General features: G+C 41.8%; 1 protein-coding gene across 1 annotated transcript in view; it reads right to left on the bottom strand.

The window, feature by feature from the left end:
* Positions 1-5774: 5774 nt before the first annotated feature.
* Positions 5775-25465, bottom strand: part of vipr1b (vasoactive intestinal peptide receptor 1b) — a gene marked incomplete at both ends in the record, with an annotated part of 44183 nt that continues 24492 nt past the window's right edge. Inside the window, 10 exons of the mRNA XM_083665366.1 lie at positions 5775-5972; positions 6930-6971; positions 7533-7662; positions 8316-8407; positions 10349-10421; positions 10532-10592; positions 10744-10897; positions 16116-16248; positions 18844-18944; positions 22536-22636. Of these exons, the coding sequence (XP_083521492.1) occupies positions 5775-5972; positions 6930-6971; positions 7533-7662; positions 8316-8407; positions 10349-10421; positions 10532-10592; positions 10744-10897; positions 16116-16248; positions 18844-18944; positions 22536-22636 (1085 nt within the window). The remainder of the gene's footprint in view (positions 5973-6929; positions 6972-7532; positions 7663-8315; positions 8408-10348; positions 10422-10531; positions 10593-10743; positions 10898-16115; positions 16249-18843; positions 18945-22535; positions 22637-25465) is intronic.

The raw sequence follows: 25465 nt of genomic DNA on the forward strand, positions 1-25465 counted from the left end.
ATATCCTCTAAACTGCTATCTATGAGTGTCAGATTGTATTATAACCAGCCAGGTTTCCACCAGATAGATAAAAAACAGGAGCTAATACAATATCGAACCCAAGGGCAGCTGATCAGAGAGGCATTGCGGATTGTGTGTGTGGTAATCTGTTTATAGCCCAGGTTGCCTTGGCCCTGAGTGCTTTTCTTGTTATTTACAGGTTCTTAAACACAGCAACCCCTTCCATGTAGTGACAGAGGCAGTGAACCAGGCTGAGAAAACAGAATTACCTCAGGAAAATTAGGGATTAAAACTCACAGGGGGGTGGATTGTATCTTATGAAAACCAATACACGTGTCTGCCATATTACAACTATTAACATCTTGAATTAAATACTAATATTGTCAGATGAGGAAAATAATAGCGATATGAAATCAGCAGCAGCACAAGAGAGAGTAGTTGGAAAATGGGGTCTCCTTCACAAAGTCTTTAATTTTAGTGTAAATTCATGTTCCATTGCAGTAGTAGGGCAATACCCAATGGTTGTAAATACGTGAATGTCTCCAAGGGCTGTTGTTAAGCCCTCTAGCGACTAGTCTACATTGGAAAGTATATATATCTCTACCAGGAGAATTCATTAGACAGGCAATTATAGTAAAAACCTGCAGCAGTACAACCACCTTCTAACCCACCAAAGAAACATATATCCAACAGAGAACAAGGTTAGGTTAATGACTCTATTCATTTAGCACTTAGTATTCCCTTGAAATTAATGAGCTGATGGGAGTTGTTGGAACCCACTTAACTGGTCTCGTTTTGTCTTGATTAATGTGTACAGTTAAGTTGAACTAACCTCCACCCAGTACTTTGCTTTAACTGAGTGTTTGGTCAACCCAGCTTGAATACATATAGCTTTATTCTGGACTGCAAGGATGTGTAAACACTGAGAGTCAACAAGAGTCACACATTCATAAGGCCTTGGCCAACTATTAGCATTCAGACACCACTGTGAGGATAGCTCTAAGCCTATCTTCTGTGAATTTGTGAAATCAAAACAATGAAGCCTTTTGCGGCAAGACAACCCTCACCACTCAGTAAGTACTGTGTCCTTCACATTATGCTTGTTTAAACTGGACAGAGCACTACTGGCCCATATGAGATTACCAAGATTGGGTCTTCCCTATCAAAACCCTTCATATTAACTGGAGGCTGAAAGGGGAAGAACATTACCATTTATACGCAGCCCTCTAAATGATGCCACTCATTGACTTTATTGATTTATAAGGTGTAAGTCTAAAAGAATAACAAACAATACAGAGAGGCTTATAAAGCTATGTACCACACCCTGTGGATTTAAACATTGGTAGAGTTACACAATGGACTGAAACAGCTTCAGCAAAATGACTGGTCAAAACAATGGGAAATACTCAATACGAGAGACAAGGCTTACATGGGGGTCAATGGGGATACGCAAAATAATGAGATGAGTGGAATGGCAAAAATGCATTTAGAAAATACAATGTAATACTTTTTTACCTATTTGTTTTGAAAGTATTGCAACACTCAACCACCAATGATTGCTTGCATCTACAGACAAAAGGCTGACACATTTACATCAAAACCTCAAATCTCAAGATACTATGGAGCTGGGATGGAGATGAATGACAGCGTTGAGCCTGTAGCAAAAAGCACTGCTGAACACAATCTCGAATTAAGCTTGATGTACATACAGAATTTATTACTTAGGAAACATACTAATAACATGGCATAATGTCCCTGCAAGGCACACATTAATCCAGCAAGTTCTCAGTTATTCAGTCTTATTCTCAGTTCATCATAGGTTAACTGAGTTTAATGAACATCTTAACTTGGGGCCAACACAGCACTACAGGACTAACCTGTAAAGCCACCAATATGCACATTAAAGATAAAGACATGATGGAGCACTGTGAAAGGCAATCCTGGGGAAATCTCAAATGTCTAATGAGGAATCCTCTCCTTATCTATTCCCCTTTATCTGATACTTTAGAAGAACAAAGAGCAGTACTTCATCTGGACACTTCAATCACATTCTTAACACTGCTCAGTGTTTTTTCCTAACCCTAACTTTTTCCATGCATCACCCACACGCACAATCACACAACAAACAAAACAAGCCCTGTGTGGTTTTTCAAATAGTTTATTTATAATGGTTTGAGTGGTGAACAATGTAAAACCCTCATGGAAAATGCAGTTGTCTGCCAATATACTGCCAACTATTTACATACACTCACTGGACACTTTATTAGGAACACCTGTACACCTTATCATGGTGGAGGTGGTATAATGGTGTGGGGAGGTGTGGGGAATGTTTTCTTGGCACACTTTGGGCCCGTTAATACCAATCAATCATCACTTGGATGCCACAGCCTATTTGAGTATTGTTGCTGACCATGAGCATCCCTTCATGGCCACAATTTACCCATCTTCTAATGGCTACTTCCAGCATGATAATGCACCATGTCACAAAGCAAAAGTTGTCTCAAACTGGTTTCATGAACATGACAATGAGTTCAGTGTTCTTCAGTGGTCTTCCCAGTCACCGGATCTGAATCCAATAGAACACCTTTGCAATGTGGTAGAATAGGAGATTCACAGCTTGAAAGTGTATCTGAAAAATCTGCAGGAACTGTGTCATGCAATCATGTCGTCATGGACCAGAGTCTCAAAGGTATCTTAACATCACTTGTGGAATCAATGCCACGAAGAATTGTGGCTGTTTTGAGAGCAAAGGGAGGTAACCCAGTATTCGTATAGTGTTCCTAATAAAGTGTTTGGTGAGAGTGCATTGTGCATAAAATATAAAAATAAAGGGTGATTTTGTGATACATAAACTTAGCAAGTTCATAACCACTCATGGTGCACTTTCAATTTTAGTGATTACATCAGTGTGGTATGTACAAATAAATACAGTTACATCATTTTACTTGTGCTGCATGCATTTAGCACTAAACAGAATCAACATCAAAGAGACAATATATAAATGTACAATTCAATTGCACAACATCCAGTTCCAACACAATCATTTGAACTTTGTAAATCAACACATGTGAATACATACAGTATTTAATACTGGACATCTCACTGCACAATTAAAATAGACGTTAACCTAATGTCCTCTTGGACTATTCACAATATAATTTCACATGATACACAATAACCATGCCAGAAGTCACAAATATTATTATAAAACACTAATAAAATGTACAACATAGTAAGTTTGAGCTCTGTAAGATTGTACATTCTTCATCATTAAACAGTATGAGAGGTACTTTGGCTGATTCACATGTACAATCACACAACAGCAGACAAACACAAAACAGTGAGGGGACAATGATTTGAGGCCTCAAGCTTTTTTCATCATCAAAATCACCAATAAGAAATTGTTCAAATGATTCAAATGCAATGTAACTGGAATGTGTTAATTGGAATGTAAACACGTTGTCAACTATCTTTATCTAACGAAGCTCAAGCAGAGTGGATTGTCCTTTTAGACGTGCACAATGTCCTGGCAGGTCCAACCCTTCTAACCCAAGAGGCTTTGGATTGAGATGATTGTTATTTCATAGCAGAGATTTTACTCAACCTTCTATCTAGGAACAACTATGAGTTGGCGGCAAGTCTAACCTTGTAAGCTGAAGAGCACAACAAGAACATCTCTCTGACAGGGTTGCTCACCCTTATCGCTTCGCTCTGCTTTACATAACCCCAACAGTCTCTCCTGACTCGGCAGGTTAAACAGCTAACTCCTCCTCAGTAAAAAATAGATGTACTGCCACAGCGCTTTAGCACCAACATGAAAGAGTCTGAAAGACATATCTGAACAGAGTATCTGAACATGTTTGACTCATTATGGAACTGACGAAGCATTCTGCTTAGCAGTGCTCAAATGTGCCAGATAGAGACTGTGTTGTACACATTTCAGCTGCACTTCTGTACATTGAAGAAAACAACACAGGCACAAGAATGTGCAATTGCACTGACTATACAATGGGAGCAGGGTATATGTTTGAAGAAAGCATTGTCATTAACTGGACATATCAGCAATTGTGATTAGGCATTATTGATAAGCCTTGGTATCAGTTGAGTCGTATTACTCAGACATATTACTTTCAATGATGCTGTCCAAGTAGCCCATTGATTGTTAAATCTCACCTCCCACAACGTAAACCTCCAAGGACAATGACTACTCTAAAGGCATCTTTTGCTCCTGACAGTGTTTTGAGTAAAACATGTCATAACCCACTGAAACCAGGCACTCATCAGTGAGAATGTCACGGAGCGTAGCGTGGCGGCATCCAGAGAAGCAGAAATAATACAGACACACAATCACTGTACAGAAAGCATGAATATGACGACAGAGAAGGCAAGGACAATGGTCCCTTGTGACAATGATAGTGCAGAAAAGGGCATTTGTACTCCAAACCCATCTCCATTTCAGTATCACACTGGCTGGTCTGAAGCCTCATCCATAAAACATGTATATAAATGAAGTGTCCAGCTGGAGAGCAGGTACTCTCAGATAATTTTTTCTCTTCCCACAGACTACTGGTATCTATTAGTAGTTCTGTTTTGTTTACTTACCTTTTTTTGGTTACTTACAAACTTATTTTCAAGACATTGCCCAGAAATTACCTGTACAGGTCTTTTTGTTACTTTTCTTCAACTGTACTGGTACTGTGTACTAGTCTATGATTATGAGATGTGAATCACAAATGGTGAAAACCTCCTGTGGCCTTGGCATTGGACTGATCCATTTTTGGGGATCAAGAAGGGTAATCGACAAGTCAGCTGCTGATTTAACCAAATCATATAAGAATGATTATTGGTTTTCCCTAATGGTGGGTATCCTTCCTCCTCCACACCATGTTACCCCACAACAATAATGACCAGTTCATTAAGCAGTGAAAGAGATTTGCTACCTATTGTAAAATAATGACCCATATCATGTCATGTTTTACAACAGTGCTTGAGTCTGTAAATGTTTTATATCTCATGTCAGGATGTTCTATATCTCATGTCTTATATCTCCAGTGCCTATGTAAAGTATACTACTGTGTACTGTAAGTAAAGGGGCCAGGGGAGGTCACATAGGACCCGACAGTGACATGAAACAGCAAGAGAAAGAAGCACAATGGAGGTCTAGGGAGTGTGCTTAAAGTTTCATATTTGAGTTAGCAGCGGTGCTCTAAATTCATTAAAGCATGTTTTGTTTTTTTTAAGCTAAAGATGAATTTCACAGATGAATATCCTTCCAGACAGGTTCTGTCCTGAGGCCTCAATGCTCCTGTTCTATGACCCCTCCTAGGCTTGACCAGTCCTTCAATGTCCTCTGTCCAGGAGCACCAGGGGCAACATCCCAGTCCCACAGCACCTCAAAGAAATCAGCTAAGTTTAGGTTCCAAGAACTTTTCCTATAAACTTGTCATGTTTCTTTAAGTGTTCCAAGAACTCTATCCCCACAACACATTCCAGCAACAGTCCAGGAATGTTTTCATATCTATGGCACATAGAACACATGCTCCTTGTGTCACGGAACATTCAGTTCAGCCTCGAACATTATTTCACAACTGAACTTGAACCAGCACTTCAACATTCCCCAATGTCCTAGGAACATTAGCTGGGAGAGCATGGCGATGAGGATGTGTGTGTGTGTGTGTGTGTGTGTGTGTGTGTGTGTGTGTGTGTGTGTGTGTGTGTGTGTGTGTGTGTGTGTGTGTGTGTGTGTGTGTGTGTGTGTGTGTGTGTGTATTTGATCAGATCATGGAGGAGTCATCTTGGCAGGAGGAGGAGGCGCGGCGTGTTTTGGGGCTGCAACGCGTCAACATGGAGATCTGGGTGCTGAAGTTGGTGCCGTTGCTGCCCATTGACGGGTGCTGGTACTTGGTGTCAGAAGAGCCCATGTACCTCTGCAGGTGCCACCTTCTCCACTTCCGCTTGATCTCAGCCTGGACCTGGGACAGAGAAGGGATAGAGGGATGGACTATCACCAAAGCAGTATGGTGTTACATGTAACAGAAAACGCTTCTGATGATTGAGATTTTTAGGATGTTTTCACAGTAGTATCTGGATTGAAGTTGATTGATACATGCTATTGCTAATGGTCCCATCCATTCCTAATGCTAAATTGTTTCTTTAAAACAACTATACATCTTAGGTTCTTGACTTTCTAGGTCCATAGGATGCTTTAAAGGTATCGAGCTTCCAAAGTTATTTCCAAGCACTTTCAAGCAATCTATAAGATAAAATGAATCCCTGAGGAATCTCATTAAATCACAGTGGATTAAAATTCAGGTAGCACACACTCCTGCCACACCCCACAGCGCGTCTCTGTGATTAAATCTGGCCCAGCACTGGTCACATAACTTAGCTCTCCACAGTAAACCTCGCCACACATATCAGAGTAAAAGACTGCCAAGGAAGCAGCACCTTTTACAGCCTTCCCACCTTGCAGGACGTGAGGAGGAGAATATATACTGGGGCCAATATCAGCAAGGGAGGGTGAGAGAGGGAGGGAGGGAGGAGAAGGAGAGGTGACTCATTCTGTTTAGACCCCTTCCTATCTCCTGCGTATGTGTAGCGGAGGTGATTTGGAATCACACTCTTGTGGTGAGGTAACCCTGCCTGAGGTAGCCCTGCCTTCTTAGTCCAGGTGTAGCCCTCGGACCACAAGGTTGTCTTCTTGGTATAATGGTTTAGGTCTGTGGCATCGATGCGAAAGGTCCCAGGTTCAAACCCTGCCGGTTACCCGGTGTGTGTGTGCTAGGAATCCCTGCCGGGGGGTTCACAGTCAAACCACGTCCAGAGTGAAAAACACCAGAGCACCCTGCTGTCAATCCTAGTGGGAAAGTAGGGGTTTCAGCTATGTGTTTTACATACACAGTGTTTACTTTGTAGTGGGTGGTTCCTACCTCTCCGTTTAAGAAGCAGTACAGAACAGCCACCACAAAACCCTGAAGGGAAGAAAAGGAGAGAAAGTGTTGTGAACATGTCTATCTGTGAACAGGGCTATCTTCTGTGTCTACAATAAGCCTAGAAATGGATATTCTCTAAGATACATAAATACATGAGTATGATGAATATTAATTGCATGCATTTGGAATTCCGTTTGGAATATCTTATTCATAGCACATTTTCTTTGATTACGTGATGGACCAAAAGAACGCCAGGGTTTAAAACAGAAACACGAGGTGAATTAACTAGCAAATGCCTGGAGTCCTGCCAAGGTATTTTAAATAGAAACACTCCCATCACACTGTTGACATCAGATGCTAAATGATTACTTTGGTCCTTGAATGAACTTCCTGGGACTTTTATGGTACAAGAAAATGGTTTCAGTGTCACTCTCATTAATTTGTTGGATATACGTATGCATCCAAGCAAATATGTTTCCCATAGAGAACAGTAGTGTACTTACATTACTGTTTGTGAAAATGCTTATAATAAACAATTGCTTTGATTGAACATAAACTGTTCAAACTGGTTAATTACAATCAGAGTACCTCCTCACATACCTGAAAGGACCCTAGAATGAGGTCAAACACCATGCGTAGCTCTGTTTTTACTTGCTCTGGAATAAATGCAAATACGATGAAGTTGATCCCGAACAAAGGAATTAAGAGCAGCGTGGATTTAGCTAATCTCCTGCACAGGAAAAAAACAAAGAACACAGATCAAGCTTTACTTATGACTTGCCTTTTTCGACATACCCACACCACAACACCAGTGAGGAAAGGCTCCTACAAACCACCCCATATCATTATATAGTCTGACACAGGGGGCCAAATGTGGCAGAAACACCATTAGACGTGGCGGGGGGGAAATAGCTGGTGCTAAAGCATTATGACTGGCTTATGAGTGCCCTCCATCACGGAAAGGCACTTAAACACACAGAGCACTAAATCAAAGAGTGTAATAAGAAGTCTGCAGCTGAAGTTTCAAAACAGTGTGATGATTTGTGCAATGATGAGTAGTCCATTGGTAGTCGAGTGGGAAGGCTCACTGTACATTGGTTGCTCGGAGCAAAGCCTCAACTTAAGTATGGTTACAAGGTGACGTATGAAAAGGTAGGAGTGTTTCCCGCTGTCATAAATGCTGTAGATTTGCCCTCAATGGAGAACAGGGGGTTCAGATCTGTTTCTTAGCCATAGCTCCCAGGGCGTAATGAGCTAACGCGTGTTGATTTAGCATCAACAGAATGCTGAGAACACAAAATCTAGACTAGTAGGAATAATCCAAACAGCAGAAATATACTGGGCTCTATGACAGGAAAACAACACATCAGATCATACACTCACGAGTATTGGTTGGACTCGTTTCTTCCTATATCTGGGCAGTTGATCTTCTGGCGAAGTATTCGGATGATGCAGATGAAAAGGATGAAGTTCATCTGTTGGAGATAGAGAGTGTTAGAGCCATAATCAGGCAGATACTGTAGAAGTAGAGGTGGAACAAGCTTTTAGGACCATCATATCACAGATTTTATGTTTATGGTTTGTGCTATGCTTTGTTAACCGCACTGTAAACACTACACTACTGCCCACACAAACATACAGTATCTGATATCTTATTCTGAAAAACTAGATTACTGTATCCATTGTTCTTGTGACTTTGCCACTTTTCATCATACTACAACCATTTTGCAATTCCATTTAACAGCGGATGTTCACTCTAATTAAGTGAATCGTCCAGTGGACACGAGGGAAGAATTACAAACATATAACATTAAATTAGTGATATGTCAATTGAATAGCTGTGAGCTTCCCTGCGGGCCTCTCGCCTCTGGGCTCACAGTGGTATTATAATAGATCAGCCAGGTCAGACAGAGCAGTGGAACTGAGCTGCTAGATATCTTGGATCACAGGGGAGGCTGGAGGAGGGGTTCATTGTAATGCATTGGACGGAATGAGGAATAGTGTTTGATACCATTCCTCATTCCGTTCCATGCATTGTAATGAACCTGTCGTCTGATTTCTGCTTACACCAGCCTCCCCCTGCTGGATCATCAGTAAGTGCTGTAGTAGCACAACCACAGGCCAGGAAAAACTAACAGCATACTTAATGGTGCCAGTCTCCGATAGCGTAAACAAGAAATAACCCTAAAAAAAACTGTTTTGTCAACATTTTGCTGCCAAGTAATAAAACCGGGCGCTGGCAGTAAAAAAACACTATCAGGACATCAATACATCAATAATGAAGGAGGGGACGACCTACTGAACTGCTTCCTTTGTACCATGCTCCACACTCTTACTCTCACTATCAGCCCCTACTTCAGTGTTCAGTGGATCCCAGCCGTCATGAAAAGCCAAAAAATGTTTGACTTCAGATGAACATTTTCTAACTTCCCAACTGCCATTCAATTCCTTGCTTATTTATCTCCCACTCCCTCTTTCTCTATACCTCAACCTTTCGGGGTTCTCTCTTTTTTGCTCCTTCCCCACTTCACTCTCTCCCGTACACACACACACACACACACACACACACACACACACACACACACACACACACACACACACACACACACACACACACACACACACACACACACACACACACACACACACCTCTCCCACTCAATCTCTCTACCAACATACAGTGCCTTTGGAAAGTATTCAGACCCCTTCACTTTTCCCACATTTTGTTGTGTTATAGTACTTTCCAAAGGCACTGTGTCTCTCATCCCACTTGCTCTGTAAATAAAAGCCTGCTTTGGGCCTGAGCTGCAGTGACAGTTCTTCTCACCGTAGTTGCTATTTATTGATATTTTGTGTTATTTTCTGTCATGCGACCTGGAGAGAGAAACGCATCTTTCCTACATGAGGGAGGACAAGTGGCTCACAGTTTTCTCTGGGTCAGTCTCAACTGGACACCCCAAGGGGCTCCATGACCCCAAAATACAGAAACATCCACCTAAACCCAGGCTAATTACCCAGGCTGCAATTTTATCTCATGATCATTTTCCATTTCAATGTCCATGTAACGATAATTACTATTGTACAGTAATAGTCATTTTTGCTCAATCATCATCATTTTGCTCAATCATTTAAAGGTTATCTTGACCTACACAATTGTAGGTACAACAGACAAATTCCTCATCCAAATTACATTTTCCCATTTGCCAGATGAACTGATGATCACTGACACAGATGGACTCCCTCTCTCTGCTTGACAGATAAATCAGGGAGAATCTGTATTTGGGGAAATTAGACTTTTCATATCATATCATATCATATCATATAGTGCATCAAAACTGAGGGAAGGAATTTGAGTCCCACTTACAGGTGTATAGGTGGAGGAGAGGGGGGGGGGGGTGTGGGGGGGGGTCACTTACCAGGATGGATGCCAATATGGGAGTTTTGATGATCCACCAGTACGTGTCAGTGTTCTCAATGATATCCCAGCACCTGGTAAATATGTTGCATGACAAATATTTCAATAGACTGCATGAGACATAAACATGAGAGGAGTTATGTGTTAGTCTAGCCAGGGAGGGATGAGGCCATTCTTTTTTTACCCAATATCATTATAGTTAGCCTTGGCAACACTCCAAGCCGTGATGAAAATCGTCGGTCCTCCTGCAGACAAATCAGATAAAAGCACACAATACAATCAATACCCCGCCTGGACACTAGCCACTGTCACACCCACTTAGTGCTCCCTAAACACACAGTGTGTATGACATTCCATGCCAAGACAGGGGAGGAACACAAAGCCTCACACACTTACCCCAGCCAATCAGAATGTAACACCAGAAGTATTTCCTCTCGGAGAAGAAAGAGACAGCCAATAACGCGTGGAGATAGAGGCCCTCCACCAGGAGCCAGAAGAAGCTGGCCATTATACAGTACTGGAAGAAGACAATCACCGCCTTGCAGCCGACCTGACAATGGATACAGGATACACAAACACATCCATATAATGATGTCTCCAGGCACAGAATGGATACATGTAGATTAACGGTTTAACAATGGAGGAGTCATATGGCGTGATTTATTTGGCCACTGAGGAACAAGATAATGTGGTGGCCTACAGTAGTAGACATTTGGTTCTTACATACTTTAGTGTGAGCTTGTCCTCATTAAATACTCTCCGAGCTCACACTCAGAACTCACACTGTGTTCTGGAATTGTTAATTGCATGTAACACCGTCTCATGACATTTTGACAGTCTGCAATTCATGTTTTATTTAGGAGAAAAACAAGTGTCATGGAGTGACTATACATTTTGGGGGAATGATGTTCTGCAGCTATTTCATTAGTCACAGGGTGTGTAGGTTTAAGGACATAAGACACATTCTAAACCTTAAGTGAGTCAGAACTAATAACCTTATTGGAAGATGAGAGAGTGGCCAAAAAGCAATTATAGGAACCCTCAAGTAGAAACAGCCTGATAATTGCCATCAACCTTTTGAAATAAATGTTGCAGTCTTAAATTAAAACTGGCAAAACATGACAAATGTGAATCGACTGACAGCCCTCATCCGAAGTACTGTGGCAAAGAGCTACTATCATATCTCTACCAGCAGGAGTCCAGTAACTGAGATGCTGCCTGAACACACAGACCTGTCTTTTTATCTTCTTATCTTTTATCTTTCTATCTTTTAGAGGAGGGGAGCATTGAGGACAGAGACAGTCGTGCAGGATAACAACATCAGCTTCATTCAGGATTGCTGGGTTCAGAACGTGGCATTTCCATGAGATCTCTAACCACCCCAAAATGTTCAATGTGCTCAGAATGAGGGCCAATGGAGAGGCTGCTGTAAACACGTCAGAGGTTAATTGCACTAATGGTGTCAGAGCCCTGAGCTAATGAATGACATGCTCTCTCTCTCACTGTGTTCACTCAGAGCTACTGGAGCTAAAGCACCCATTCATAATGCAGCAGTGGACACTAATAGAACATGAAGTCAAGTGCTTCAGGATGTTTTTGGATGGGTCACCTCAGGGCAGTTTGAAGGGAGCCCACAGAGCCCAAACAACTCAGTACACTGTCCCCATTTACTAATAATCCTCAGGCAAGGTTTACAGCACACAGCTCTCTGGTAATAAGGCTAATGCTGCCTTCGTTCTGCTCTAGTACCAGGGCAGAGCACACACACAGAGAGAGAGAGAGAGAGAGAGGTTGGGGGGATAAAGAGAGAGAGACAGGAAGATAGAAACAATGAGAGAGAGAGGGAAAGGAGATGAGGGAGACAAAAAACATGGAATGAGAGGGGGACAGAGTGAAAAAAAAAGAGAAAAGGAGACAGAGACAGAGAGAGAGACTGGAATGAGAGGGGGACAGAGTGAAAAGAAAGAGAAGAAGATAGAGAGCGAAGGAGACGGGAAGGTGGCGAAACACAGCAGAGCAGCATGTTGATTGGCTGTGATGGGGAGACCGCAAACGCAGGAGAGAGGAGGAAAGGAGGTAGGAAAGGAGGGAGGGCTGCAAAGAAGGGAAGAAAAGAGGGAGGGCTGTAAACAAATAACTTTGTCAGACACAGTTGAAGCTATGGCCACTCAAGTGGAAACAGACAAACCAAAAAATCAAGGGCAAACTAGCTGTGGCAAAGACATGATGTCATTGTGAAAATGCCATGCCTCCTGCCCAAACATCAGTGCTATGAATCATTAATGATTCTGAAAGTTTTCACATTAAATATTAACAAAAATGTAATGTCTGAAACCCAGGGTGTGGTCCTGTCCTTTTGATAACCTGAACATATCTTAAGGCAAAAACTATTCTTTTTTAGGGCAAACGCTTCCCCACTTTAAGTTGAATGTCACCATTTGCTCATACTGGCCTTGTAGTATTAATCATTAACCAAATACTAGGCCTACGTCACATCTGAAATTCCCCCTCAAGGCATCAAACCAGCATTGCCATAAAATTACCAGAGATTATGCACACACACACACACACACGTACACACACACACACACACACACACACACACACACACACACACACACACACACACACACACACACACACACACACACACACACACACACGCACACATAACAGTACAAGACTGCATGATGCTTATCTAATTGTCTCCTGATAGATGAGTGAGCTTCAAATCTGGCATTTTTCTGAGATTTGGTGGTGCAGAAATTGTTTTCCGCTTTGTGTGCTGAAGGCAGTACACTAGGCCTGGATTGGATGACGGGATCTTTCCACAGTTCTAATGCGTACAAATTAGTGCACATTTCTCAGTAGACCTCTACCTACAAAAACCTGTTGCCATCGCTGCAGTGAATGAAATTGATTAACACACACACACAAACACACACACACACACACACACACACACACACACACACACACACACGTACACACATAGTAACAGTCAAAGTAACACTCTGACACATACCCTAATAAATCATCAATAGCTAATGGATTTTTTTGGGAGGTGGGGCAAACAGACTTCTTTAAATTATATGATTTACTGTAGATTCCCAAATCCTGACTAGTTTCACATCCCCAAGTCTTAAGCTGATTAAATCAGCATTAAGGGGGGGCAGGTGTTTCCATGACAATGGGCTGGGCCAGATCTGATTGGTGAGTGTTACAGCATCTAGCAGCCCCTTAACAGCTGCCTCTCCTCAGCCCTCTCTCCCCTGCCTCCCCCCAACAACCCAGAGAATGTAGGAGCGAATACACAAACACAAGGCCTGCCTGCATGTGTCTCTGGTGCTGTAGCCACTCACTAAACAGCTGTTCTTTACAGCCCCAACTCTGCTCTGTATGATCCCTGACCTGAATCATGTCAGTGGTTTTGTAATGGAGTGTTTATAGCTGGGGATGGGAGAGAGCTGAGGGGAGTGTGTTCAAATATAAATATTATTCAACCTTGTTTTGTAGCTTGATGTAAGACTGACAATGACCCTAACCCTGACACAAAACGAGAAACAAAAATGGCCAGGGAGAGGCCACAATTTCACAATAGCCTTTTATTTGTTACAACAATATCATAGCTTGTGACTGAGTAATACCACACATATTAAAATAATGTGAGCTTTTAGCAGCCTTGATACAGTGCATTCAGAAAGTATTCAGACCCCTCCACTTATTCCACATTTTGTTATGTTACAGCCTTATTCTAAAATGGATTAAATTATTTTTTTCCCTCATCAATCTACACACAATACCCCATAATGACAAAGTGAAAACAGGTTTTTAGAAATGTTTGCTAATTTATAAAATAAAAAAAAACTGAATATCACCTTTACACCTTTAAGTATTTAGACCTTTTGCTATGACACTCTAAATTGAGTTCAGGTGCATCCTGTTTCCATTGATCATCTGTGAGATGTTTCTACAGCTTGATTGGAGTCCACCTGTGGTAAATTCAACTGATTTTACATGATTTGGAACGGCACACACCTGTATATATAAGGTCCCACAGTTGACAGTGCATGTCAGAGCAAAAACCAGGCCATGAGGTCGAAGGAATTGTCCGTAGACCTCAGAGACAGGATTGTGTCGAGGCACAGATCTGGGAAGGGTACAAAAACATTTCTGCAGTATTGAAGGTCCCCAAGAACACAGTAGCCTCCATCATTCTTAAATGGAAGAAGTTTGGAGCCGCCAAGACTCTTCCAAGAGCTGGCCGCCCAGACAAATTGAGCAATAGGGGGAGAAGGGCCATCGTCAGGGAGGTGACCAAGAACCCAATGGTCACTCTGACAGAGATCCAGAGTTCCTCTGTGGAGATGGGAGAACCTTCCAGAAGCTTCTCTGGTCTGATGAAATCAAGCTTGAACTCTTTGGCCTGAATGCCAAGCATCACATCTGGAGGAAACCAGGCACCGCTCATCACCTGGCCAATACCATCCCTACGGTGGAGCATGGTGGTGGCAGCATCATGCTGTGGGGATGTTTTTCAGCGGCTGGGACTGGGAGACTAGTCAGGATCGAGGGAAAGATGAAAAGTACAGAGAGATCCTTGATGAAAACCTGCTCCAGAGTGCTCAGGACCTCAGACTGGGGCGAAGGTTCACCTTCCAACAGGACAACGACCCTAAGCACACAGCCAAGACAACGCAGGAGTAGCTTCGGGACAAGTATCTGAATGTCCTTGAGTGGCCCAGCCAGTGCCCGGACTTGAACCCGATTGAACGTCTCTGGAGAGACCTGAAAATGGCTGTGCACTGACGCTCCCCATCCAACCTGACAGAGCTTGAGAGGATCTGCAGAGAAGAATGGGAGAAACTCCCCAAATACACGTGTGCCAAGCTTGTAGCGTCATACCCAAGAAGACGTGAGGCTGTAATCGCTGCCAAATGTGCTTCAACAAAGTACTGAGTAAAGGGTCTCAATACTTGTAAATGTGATATTTAGTTTTTTATTTTTAATAAATTAGCAACAATTTCTAAACCTGTTTTTGCTTTGTCATTATTGGGTATTGTGTGTAGATTGATGAGGATAATCCATTTTAGAATAAGGCTGTAACATAACGTATTGCGGTGAAGGGTTCTGAATACTTCCCGAATGCACTGCATGTGCTTTTTAACCTCCATAGACAATGTACTATTTTTCCACTAAGTCTGATTATGTTCAGCTGGGGATCATACTACACATTATACATACCACAGACCACTGTATAAGTATACCCATAAGGCCTTAAAATGTAACTTTTTTGTCTTGATGAATAACAGTACATCACTGTTTATTCTCAAGGACCTCCCTCTCTCATGAGGTCTCCATTCTCATGAGGTTTGTTGAAATCATTTACAGTATGTCTAGATGTGGTTAATATATGAAAATCTATATAAAATCTATAAAAAGTATATGAAGAATTTTGAAAATATTTATACCAGTGTAAAGGCTCCCTTTTTAATGGACAGACACAAAGCCATCAAAGACAAATTAGCTGTGTAAGAGGCCTCTCATGGGATGCCTTAATGTGGTAATTAGCTACCTAAATGACCCTTTTTGTGCACCTGCCTAAACAGTGTGGCATGCTGTGCTCATCTCTAGTGAAACCAAGACCCCAAATATCCCATCTCCCCAAACCGTCTACCTCCATCAGCCTGAAATGATGCCGCCACCTTGCCTCAAATGTCCATATCCTTTGTAGTAACCCTTGTACCTTCCCCATGGATTGTACTTACGGATCCAGAGGAGCAGTTGTCCACCTCCCCAACCTCGTACAGGACCACATCCTTAATGAACACAGCAATGGCCTTCAGGATGAACGACACAAACAGATGCATGTGGATGTAGTTCCTCGTGCAGTGAAGCTTCCTGGGGGGACAGATATACATACACACATAGACATACACACACACACATGCACGCACGCGCACACAGACACACACACACACACACACACACACACATACACACACACACATACAAACTTGATAAAGGGATAAGACTAATCATCTAACGCCCTTGGAATTAATGAGTGGGAAAAAAATCACTGCTAATTACAGGGTGATTTCAATCCTAATTGAGCCTTTTGATTCCTCTCTGTGGCTGGATATGGAGCACCAAGCATTTGTCACATTCCTCAAATACGACCAAAATGGGAAGCACTTCCAAAAGGCTAATCTAAAACAATTTGTGATACTCATGCAAGTGAAAATGAGTTTTTTGCAGTTTTGTTTTGTTTTTTAGACCAATATTTAACATCTGCAGTCATTACAGTCACTTACTACCTTTCTTAGTGATGAGTGATCTTGGCGTCTACAGACGAGTTAGTGCTCAAACAAACACCATTCCTCCCAACATCTTGTGCCTGTGCCTTCAAGAGGCCTGTTTTGTGGGTTTGTGAAGTGTGCAGCTGTCTCATTGCAACATACAACTAAAATACAATTAGTTTACTTAGCCTCTGTCTCTCCGTTGCAGAATAGTTTGATGTTGCACTTGTTTAAACACTGGGTATTTGTTTTTGGGTAGCAGGATGTTCTAAATGGGATGACAGTGACAGATCCACTTAATCCATGACAAAGTGCTGGTTCCCGAATTAAATCTATTATCTTTAGGGAGCTGAGGGTAACAGTTTCTCCCAAAAGTCCCTAACTTCCAAACTTTCCAAAGGTGATGTTAAAAATGCTATTAATTTTAGCATTTCTTTTCTAAAATGGGCACCACGTATTAATGATTATATCAAACTCTCTGGCACCATTCTGTCCTGTATCGTCTGCATTTCCATATCTGAGAGTTTAATTATAAGTCGGTTCCTCTAGAACTAAAACTCTGTAGTGTGTGGAATAGGGCTGCAATATGACAGAGCTAACATGTTTAAGGTTTAATAAATCATACATAGCTATTCTTTGGCCGGTCAGGAAAAACGCCAAAGATGTAATTTCTGCTTTGGCACAGTGTGGCAGATACTGTCCCTGGATTCAACCAATATATTGATGGGTTTCATAACCATTGAATACACAATGTTTTGTTCTCATTGTGAAGTCCTCAGATGAACTGTTCTCTTTATCATCCATCCGACAGTCTTTTCCATAGTCTCTTCAGAAAAAACTGTAACAAATGAACTGAATATCTTGTGGATGGTTACTTGTTTCAACGGAATGTTTCCTATTCCTCAAATGCTGTTTCATTGAAAGGTCAAACATAATGTGTGGCTGTCCTGCCGCTCAATACCTGTGATCTCCTTAAGGAATCCTACCCCCTCATACTGGTTCAACACCCCTGCTTGGCGGGTTTTCACACCTTCACAGTTTCCCAGAGTTTATGCTGTGGTAGAGATGCAAACTGGATTCCAAAAATCCTTATTACAGAGTGAGGATAAGTTCAAGGCCAAATGATGTAAATGAAACACATTTAACGCTACACGAAAGGTGAGGAAAACACTAACACTACCTCCATTCAATACTGTAGAATCTGGAAAGTAATGGTTCCCTTAAAATATAGGGATAGAGTATGAGATATATACAGTAGAAACAAATATTTAGACATTTGTCTATGGTCCACTTACATGTTTTAGGCTCATGAAAAATCTAGAACATTCCTGAGCATTACATTTTTACATGAGAACAGTAGAGGTCAAGAAGAGCCTTCTCTCTGACAGCACTGGGTCATATACCAATAGGCTGACTGTTCATTGCCCTATTGTGTGAACACCTGAATCCATTTTTGATGAGTGGACTTTACCGCAAGTGTGAGAGTGCAGTCATCCTTGATATTTGCATGTCATTCTATTTACGAAGCATGCAATCAATCACTGGAGCGTCAAGCGAGAGCCATATTGCTGCTGTCCATTTAATCCCTGAATGCTCCTGTGATCTCCATGTGCAATACAATCTGTAGGAACACACCATCCACAGGCCAGGGTCTGAGGCACTGCACATGAATGAGACACAATTCATTTTGTGGTTTGTTTCTTTTTTCTTTTCTTTTTTTGCCTTTGAAAGTCCCTTGTGTATCTAGCTGCATCAATCAAAGCTTGTAAAACCTAATTGAAAGGCTTTTACTTGTTTGACATTCCTCTTCATATGAGCCAGCAGGTTCCCCTGTGGATGATCACACTGGAGGTCAACATGCATTATAGTTGTACACTAATTGTCTACTCTGTGAGTCCAGGAAAGCTGTTTATTGCTTCTCAATCAAAGATGATTCAACTGTTGTCGGAAAACAATTGGTCCATCAGATTTATTCATGAGAGATTTATAAATCCTGTTTGTATCAGTGGACACTGAGGGTATACAGAGAGGTGTTGAAGTGCTTATGTACAGTAGTAACTGCTGAAGGACATTTTCAACCTATTCATGAAGATTTTTGTTTGAACCAAACACAAATATAGGATCTAAAAAAACATCTTTTGACAAAACGACAATCCTCTATTTTCAGATGACACTTGAAAGTTGCTTGCAGCCTTACCTGAAGATGCATAGAATCACAATGGCAGTGATGAGGGAGATAAGAGAAACACTGTGGCCGATGGTGTAGCCAATCTTCACTTGCATAAAGAACTTTCCCGGCTGAAAAACAACAACACAAACAATAACTGAGGATGACAGGTTTTCAAATGGAATTAACTTTGAATTATCAAAAGAATAAAAAAATAAAAAAACTTTGGCAAAAAAAACAATTAGTGAGTGATCTTTATTTATGATGAAGGGCACTGTACATGGAGAGATTTGGGGGAGGGTCATGCATTTCTAATTTCATCCCAGGGGAGGGTGATGTGTTTTTAAATACAGTTGAGGGGAATGTCAATGCAATTTGCAATTGGTTTACTCCTCAGTCCATCTGACATGATCAGGCATGTAAAAGGGTGGCAAAGCAAAGCCTGCTCCCGGGTGGCTGGTGTTTTCATTAATCGGGCCCTACTGAATGCCAACCAAGAGCCTGTCTGTGTATAATAAGTTAATCCCAAATGTGCCTATTGCCATAGGCTACTGTTTATGAACGCTCAGTCAGAGTGGGTGTTGATTTGCTGATAAAACGTTACAGCATTGTACAACATTGTTACTGAAATCCGTTTTACTGATTTATTCAAAAAACAATAGCCTACATTTTGCTTTTTGAATATATAGATAGCTAGATAGCCTGTTAAATGCCACTAGTATTGGGTCCTCGTTGATCTGTCTGTGTGTGCGTATAGTTGATCCGCAAGAGACTGGATTTGGGACTAGAGTTTCGGTCTGCCTTAAAATGTAAGCCTGACCCAACCGCAGGCCTGTTGAGATTAGGCCCGAGCCCAGCCCGAGCCCAGCCCGAGCCCAGCCCGAGCCCAGCCCGAGCCCGACATCACAGATATTTATGAGAGTGAGTCCGGAAAAAAAGCCTGAATTGTAGAAAACGTCTGTACCTTTATCCATTCACAAACATGTACCTTTATCCATTCACAAACATGTACCTTTATCCATTCACAAACATGTAAGTGCCGAGGAGTGACGAGAAGAGTTGAGAGAGAGAGGCTGGAAAATTCACCGTAGTCACAACTCTATTTAGGCTACTGCACCTGTCTTTATAGATGTCTTTATAGATGACTTTATAGATGTCTTTATAGATGACTATATATATATAGTGCCAGAAACTAGCTATATCTTGCTGTTGTTGTCTGTTTTGTGTGTTTGTAATGTGTCAGCATTGATGCCATCTCAAGTGCATATCTAGCGCTCCATGAGAGAAGGCTTCACACAGCGGAGTTTGTTATGCTATCTAGCTATTGATCTGACAGCCCTGATCAGGTGCAGGTGAAGAGCAGAGGCACATTAGCAAAATTGATCACAGACTTTAAACACTAATAGGAATATCAGTAATTAGGACAAACAGAAACAGAGAGAGAACGAAACGCTCAAAAAGCAAATTAAACGAAAACTGAACAACAACTTTGAAGTAATTGAACAGGTGCTGCTGATGTGCATCTCTCACTGACTAGAGCAGAGGGAGAGAGAGCAGTCGGCGCTCTGAAATATAGGCCAATTCATGTTTTAATCAAATATTTACATATTAACATTTAGACCTACGTTAATAAATGTGCTCAACAGTGCCTAAATGCTTACACAAAATTAAAATATATGCCCGGGAGACTGGACTTGCTGACATAGACATCATTTTTTTGTGGGTAGAGGATCACTTTTTTTTTCCGAGCGTTCAGGGAGGCCTATGGGAACACATATTTTGCTTGATGGAGGGTTATCAATTTTCATATTTTAGAGGTCCGATTTTCCCCATGTACCCCCATCATAAATAACGATCAGTCCCTTACCTCAGAGTGAAAGAGAAGCAATGTGAACATTTGAAATTGTAGTAATTGTCTTTTTTTTATCAAATATTTAAAGCCACAGTCTGTGTCTTTCTCTCTCAGACCAAGAACAAGATGGGTCTAACTGAAGAGCATCTCTAAATCTATCACAGATATGTTTTACTGCTGTTGCTCTGCCACTGCCATGGATGAGGGCAGGGTCACACAGGGTTTACCCGTCACACTAGAAAAGCTCAATTTATGACTTTAGCTTTAAAGATTGCAGAGGTGTCCATGATTCACAGCTGAGCCAATATTCAGAGTTATTGTCCTTTAGAGAATTTAATAAGAATTCTCAAGGTCGCTCTCTTTCAGCAGGCAGAATAACACACTCCAATGGTCATTACTGTGCTCTAAATATTTAGGAACACCTGTACACCTTCTCATGGTGGAGGTGGTATAATGGTGTGGGCAATGTTTTCTTGGCACACTTTGGGCCCATTAATACCAATCAATCATCGCTTGAATGCCTCAGCCTATTTGAGTATTGTTGCTGACCATGTGCATCCCTTCATGGCCACAATTTACCCATCTTCTAATGGCTACTTCCAACATGATAATGCACCATGTTACAAAGCAAAAGTCATCTCAAACTGGTTTCATGAACATGACAATGAGTTCAGTGTTCTTCAGTGGCCTTCCCAGTCACCGGATCTGAATCCAATAGAACACCTTTGGGATGTGGTAGAACGGGAGATTCACAGCTTGAAGGTGCACCTGAAAGAGGTGCTCTGAGGGAATATGCTACAGCACATACAGTACAGTAGCACAGCACACCCTTTTCCACTCTAACATATGGCGTTCTCCTAGGAGCTTTCAGAGCTGTTTTCACATTATAACTGCAAAGGCTGCACATGTTTGATGAGTGACTTCTGGGTTAAAAACACTACATAATGAAACTGAGGAGGTGTCACACAAGTAGAGTCGGACATCAAATTCCTTTTAAAGTCGCTCACTGGCCAAATCTCCCTGGAGACGACTGTGAGGCATACTAATAAAGCAGCCAGAGACCTGGAGACAAGAGCGCCCACTGAGAAAGCTTTTACCACCCTGTAGAGGACATTCACTCTTCAGTGAGCTGCACTGTTGTCAGCACTGGACAAATTAGCTCTCTCATACCTCTCATACTCCATGCAAAGCCTCCAAAGCTTCACAAATGCTTTTGATGTGTGTGCATTGTGCCTGTCGATTTTATTGACTCATTGGTGCCTGAAAAGAATGACAATGGGTGTAGTGATAATAAAATAAACTAACCTCATCTTGTCGATTTGGATTGAAAGTGTTCTGCTTCAGCAAACAGTAATGGATGCTGAGGTACTGGTAGACTGTGGTATTCATGTCATTCAGAGTATTTTCCATGGCTTGTTCAAGCCATTAATACTTCATCAGTGATTGATCAAATTCAGTGGGGTTAAAGTGAACATTTACATACATATTCAATATAAAGGTCCTCTGTTTTGACCTATTCTGATATTCCTGAAGAGGTCCATGACATAAAAAAGAAAAGAATCAACCAGTATTCCATTATCAAAATGTAATTTTCCTTCTGTAGGGCGCAGGCCTATGCATAATCAAAGCCACTGTACTAACCCTAACCCTAGCCCTAACCCTAACCCTAACCCTAACCCTAAAATGGTACTCTGGAGTTAATAGAATAATTATATTCATCCCTGTGATCTGTGCCACGAATTGAATCAATGATGACGACTGAGAGGCAACAGTAGAAGAAGAACACAGGTACTTTATTGATCTCCAAGGGGAGACAACACACATACACACATACCCCTGTTGATGTATTTGTTTTTTTTGCACTACTCACGTCATCACCAGTGCTGTTAAGACTATAGCCACAGATCCTGGCAATGTCCACAGGGTGCATCTCAGTCCAGCCTTCTGCTGAGCAGTTTTTGGAGAGATTGCCTGAGGGAGAGAGAGAAAGAGTGAGAGAGAAAGAGAGAGGGGGGGGGGGGGGTATGGAAAGGTCACAAACTAGTAGCCAAAGCCAACACAATTCCCCTGCAGTCAGCACCTCCAAACCCCACATTGTATCCAGTCATCCAGATGTCAGCTTAGTCAAACTACTGATCAGTAACTCATATACAAAATTGTAAACACTGAATCAACTCTCCAGCCACTGCCAGACATCAGCTTTTGCAATGCATGAAATTCTCCATATGATGAACTGTGTCCTTATTGACTTCATTAGTGTTATCTCATTGACAGCAATGAAATTGACTCTTACATCTATTGACTTTATTATCCCGATCTTCTCATTTTCATACAAAATCAGATGCAAATGAACGTATTGTTATCTATGTGCCATCTGTAGAGTTGACATGATTTCTGCTATTTAGAGTCAATGACTCAGACTGTAATACAGTCTGTGATGGAAGGCTTGTGCATACAATTAAAAGGAAATATTTCACCCTGTTGACACTGCAGCAGCATCCTGCTGGGGCTATCCGTAATCTTTCTCTCTCTCTCTCTCTCTCTCTCTCTCTCTCTCTCTCTCTCTCATGCTCTCTTGCTCTCTCTCTCTCCGATAAATAAAGTCTGTCTCAATAACATAGAGGAGACATACAGTACAGTATGTGACAGATGAGTTACATGTATATCACTGACCTTACCACCAATGACTAACCCATGTCTAACTGGTTCACACCTGTCCTGCTGTCTGACTGGTCAACTTATCTAGACCATTGATAACAATATATATATATATATATATATATATATATATATATATATATATATACAGTGGGGGAAATAATTGTTTGATCCCCTGCTGATTTTGTTAGTTTGCCCGATTACAAAGAAATGAGAAAAAACACATTATATAAAGTTATAAATTAATTTGCATTTGATCGAAGGAAATAAGTATTTGATCCCCAAGCAAAACATGACTTAGTACTTGGTGGAGAAACCCTTGCTGGCAAGCACAGAAGTCAGACGTTTCTTATAGTTGGTCACCAGGTTTGCACACATCTCAGGAGGGATTTTGGTCCACTCCTCTTTACAGATCCTCTCCAAATCCTGAAGGTTTCAAGGCTTTTGCTTGGCAACTCGAAGCTTCAGCTCCCTCCACAAATTTTCGATAGGATTAAGGTCTGGAGACTAGCTAGGCCACTTCATGACCTTAGTGTGCTTCTTCTTGAGCCACTCCTTTGTTGCCTTGGCTGTATGTTTTGGGTCATTGTCATGCTGGAAGACCCATCCACGACCCATCCTCAGTGCTCTGGCTGAGGGAAGGAGGTTCTCGTCCAAGATCTTATGGTACATGGCCCCGTCCATTGGCCCCTCAATGCAGTGAAGTCGTCCTGTACCCTTAGCAGAGAAACAACCCCAAAGCATAATGTTTCCACCTCCGTGTTTGACGGTGGGGATGGTGTTCTTGGGATTGTAGCATTCAGCATTTCTCTCCCTCCAAACACGAAGAGTCGAATTTATGCCAAAGAGTTAAATTTTGGTCTCATCTGACCACATCACCTTCTCCCAAGCCTTCTCTGAATCATTTAGGTGTTCATTGGCAAACTTCAGATGGGCCTGTACATGTGCCTTCTTGAGCAGGGGGACCTTGCGGGCACTGCAGGATTTCAATCCGTTACGGTGTAGTGTGTTACCAATAGTTTTCTTGGTGACTGTGGTCCCAGCTGCCTTGAGATCATTACCAAGCTCCTCCCGTGTAGTTCTGGGCTGATCCCTCACCCTTCTCATGATCATCCTTACCCCACGAGGCAAGATCTTACATGGAGCTCCAGGCCGAGGGCGATTGATGGTTATTTTGTATTTCTTCCATTTTCTAATAATTGCAACAATTGACAGTTGTCTCCTTCTCACCAAGCTTCTTGCTGATGGTTTTGTAGCCCATTCCAGCCTTGTGCAGGTCTACAACTCTTACCCTGATGTCCTTTGAATGTTCTTTGGTCTTGCCCATGGTGGTGGAGAGGTTGGAATGGAAGAGATTGATTCTATTGACAGGTGTCTTTTATACCCATAACAAGCAGAGATTAGGAGTACTTTTCCTAAAGTGACAGGACTAATCTGTGTGCCTCATGGGCATATAACCGGTCTGTATGAGCCAGAATTCTTGCTGGTTTGTAGGGGATCAAATACTTATTTCCTTCGATCAAATGCAAATTAATTTATAACTTTATATAATGTGTTTTTTCTGGACTTCTTTGTTGATATTCTGTCTCTATTTGTTCAACTAAAAGTACCATAAAAAGTATAGACCGCTCATTTCTTTGTAATCGGGCAAACTAACAAAATCAGCAGGGGATCAAATAATTATTTCCCCCACTGTATATATCGGTTCAGGCTAAGTGGCCGCATCTCAGCTGTGCCAGACACTGCAACATCACCTATCCCTTTACTGGAGACTTGAGCTGGGAGAGGGGTCCTTTAAAGACAGTGTTTAGAGGAGGGTGCAGGAGTGCAACTAGCTCTACCTTGAACTTGCATTCCCACTTAGAGCCAAATAGAAGCAGACATCTAAGTCATGGAGTGAACAGCGACTGCGGGCAATCCGTCTGAATCAGCAGTGTCCCAGAGAATAATGGAAGGATGGAGGGAGGGAGGGGGCAACAAACAATATGAGCAGAGCAAAGTAACCCTAACAAAGCAACTGCACTTTAGGTCTCTACTCAAGACTTTTATACAGAGCAGTGATCAAAGCCAAACCATAGAAATGTTTTGAACATCCCACAGAACATTACAAAATGCACCAAGTGCACTTCATAATTTTGTCTG

This window comes from Argentina silus (genome assembly GCF_951799395.1).
Source record: "Argentina silus genome assembly, chromosome: 1".
Taxonomy (NCBI): domain Eukaryota; kingdom Metazoa; phylum Chordata; class Actinopteri; order Argentiniformes; family Argentinidae; genus Argentina; species Argentina silus.